Raw genomic sequence first — 2,843 nt, forward strand, 5'->3', positions numbered from 1 at the left:
TATTTGAAAAGCTACGCGGTAAGCATCTGGGGTCTCCATGATATGATACACTGGACGAGGTATCGAAATTGAGACCACAGAGTCTGTTAGCATTCTAAAATTATGTCTACTTCTCTTGGACCTACGAAATGAACTCCATCTGATATCGCCAAGAATCAAAAGTAGTCTATGCATGGCTTATTGACCTACCAGTTTAACTTAACCTAACCTAACCTAACCTGAAATCTCCCCGAGACAATGGGATTTATAAAATCTTAATGTTCCTTTTAATTTACCAACTCTTTTGTATGATATATGCAATACTCACACGATATAAAAGAGAATTGTCTGAAGTTTCATGTAATCAATGAAGAATCCTTAAAACTTTCAACAAGAGCACTATTCCCCAAAAACCGTTACCAATAAAATTTTATAAATATTTCACATCAATCATCTATTACTAAAATGGAATAGAATAATAGTATATTTTATTACAAAATATATACATACATATTTATCCATACAACAGCTAAGATCCCTCTGCTAGCAATTTAGCTCGTTAAGTAGTTATATAAGGAAACCATAACAGCAGATGCCGCTGAAATACTGACTAGATAAGTCATGAATGAATTGCATCTTTCATACTAAAGAGAGAAATAAAACAGAAATATTGACAATACCTAAAATAAGTATTTCAACAAACCGAAAATAATAGCAACAAATTTGTTTTGCTTCTCCATTTGAAAAATGTCTCTTGTATTTTTTTCTTCATAAAAAACATCAAAAACTATAAAAAAAAAAATACCAGCAGGACACATGATGAAATAAAAAACATAGTCATATTAGCACCCAAAGAATCACAGTTGTAACGACAAGTCCATAGTTCGAAGCGTCAGTTAGTCATATGCAGGGGCAGCGTACTGGCAGTCAGAAGCGTCGGCAAATCGTCCTTTCTTTAGTTCGTTAAATGTTTTTCGTCTAGTTGTCTTTGTCACACTCTTCGTYGCAGCGTTCGTTGTCTGCGAACCGCGCTCAATCTACAATAATTACTTCGTCAACTAGCAGCACATCATCTTCTCCATTCTGCTCCACATCATAATACTCGGCCGTCGGTAGATTGTTGTCAGCCAGTTGGTCGTAAGCATCGCTACCAGCAATGCTGTCGGCATCACCTTCATCTACTGTGTCATAGTCATCGTTTTCATGATCATCATAGTTTTCATCGTCGTACTCATCGAAAAAGTATAGATCATTTAATTCATCACCATTGACATCGTCATCGCCATCGTCATCGCCATCGTCCTCGTATTCTTCATCCTCGAAATCTTCATCTTCTTCCACATCAACGTTCTCGTCAAAGACCGCTTCATCATCATCCTCCTCCTCTAAGCCCTCCTCATCATCAATATTGGATTCGAAGCCGTCTTGGCTATAACTTATACCCTGTTCCACTTCCTCTCCAAACTCTGCCGCTTGCAAATCAACTTCATCGTCTTCGCCGGCAGCTTCACTGGCGCTCACAGTCGATGCTGAATTGGTGGGCGTGGTTGCGCTCGCCGGATTGCCAAAGCCCATGCTGTTAGCAATACCGAACACATCTGTTTCGGCGGCAATTGCCATAAACTCCTCCAACAAGTAGATTTGCTCTTCAGATACCTCCACGGTGGATTCCGATAGCGCCGTGGCCGTGGCTGTGGCCACAGCGGCTGTTGCTGCAGCAACTGTAGCCGACGTGGCATGCAGACGCCTGCGTGTGGGCCTGTACTGACTGCTGCTGGCACCTGCATTGCCAGACATTGTGACTGCGTCTGTCGTTTGGTCCGTTTCGGAATGTTTTCGCTTAACCTGTCCGTAAAGAGAGAGAGAGAAGCACACAGAAATCGAGGCGGACAAGAGACATTTTTCAATTAAGCAAAACATTATGTCCTCAACAAACTTACGGAACGTCGTTGCTCCTTCAACGAACCACGGCATATGGGGCAGCGATTGGCCCAAGCGTACTTCTGGTACGATAAGTAGACCTCCAGACATTCATTGCAGAACGAGTGACCGCATGTAATGCGTACCGGCGAACGCTTCTCATCGAGGCACAGCACACAGCGTTCGCTTTTGCTTGTCTCACCAGCGGCAGCGCTGCCACTGGGCTTATTGCTTAGATTCTTCGCTATTTTTTTAGCATCGCAGCTGGCATTTGCGCGACTCTGGTTACAGTTAGGACTATTATTGCAATTTACATTACTATTGACTTTTTTATTATTGTTATCGCTATTATCGCTATTATTGTTATTATTATTATCTTCGTCGGCCATATTATTCATTATTCGTATGTCTTCGTGGCCGATCGCTGCTAATATGAGTGTTTAGTCAACTCAAATCTCGATCGGTTTCAGCCTGTCAAATGGCTGACAACTTTTCTATGTCTCTCTTTGTATCTTTTGAGTTATTCTTGATTGTTGTGTGCTTCAATTTATTATTATTATTGTTGTTATTACTGTATTTTTTGTCTGATTGTTTTCAACGTCGACGTCAATTTAAAATTCGGCTAGTACAAAAATATATATTTGTGTAGAATTATTTAAATATTTACTGAGGAAAATTGTTGAAATATTTGTTTTGAAAAGAAAGAAATCACAAAACTAGACAAAAAAGTTTGGCATGCGAAGTGGAATTTGAGGTGTGAAGCGTAGATAGGCAAATGCTTTTGTGAATTGTGCGAGCAAAACCTTAGAATCACAAATACACCCTGCAACAATTTGCATTTTTATAAATCAACGCTACTTTCTCAAGCGATAGTTAGCCTCTCTCCGGATATTTGGAGCTTGAATCTGGGTGAAAAGGAAATATTGTTATATTAAATAGTTTTC

At 39.9% G+C, this 2,843-nt stretch overlaps 1 protein-coding gene across 1 annotated transcript; it reads right to left on the reverse strand.

Annotated features, from left to right (window-relative positions):
- Positions 1-791: 791 nt before the first annotated feature.
- LOC108977305 (acidic repeat-containing protein-like) lies at positions 792-2,619 on the reverse strand. The gene is made up of 2 exons (XM_018946916.1): positions 1,920-2,619; positions 792-1,824 (listed from the first exon to the last, which is right to left on the reverse strand). Exons 1-2 carry the CDS (start codon positions 2,295-2,297, stop codon positions 1,012-1,014), a joined length of 1,191 nt encoding a protein of 396 aa, XP_018802461.1. The 5' UTR covers positions 2,298-2,619; the 3' UTR covers positions 792-1,011.
- Between the last annotated feature and the right edge of the window lie 224 nt (positions 2,620-2,843).

This window comes from Bactrocera latifrons, unplaced genomic scaffold (genome assembly GCF_001853355.1).
Source record: "Bactrocera latifrons isolate USDA-ARS-PBARC rearing strain unplaced genomic scaffold, ASM185335v1 scaffold_869, whole genome shotgun sequence".
Lineage (NCBI taxonomy): Eukaryota > Metazoa > Arthropoda > Insecta > Diptera > Tephritidae > Bactrocera > Bactrocera latifrons.

Bases quoted from the DNA above. Each gene is read 5' to 3' on its own strand.
- LOC108977305 (XM_018946916.1), bottom strand. From the start codon at position 2,297: ATGAATAATATGGCCGACGAAGATAATAATAATAACAATAATAGCGAT. The intron at 1,825-1,919 runs GTAAGTTTGTTG...CTTTACGGACAG, and splicing joins TGAAGGAGCAACGACGTTCC to GTTAAGCGAAAACATTCCGA.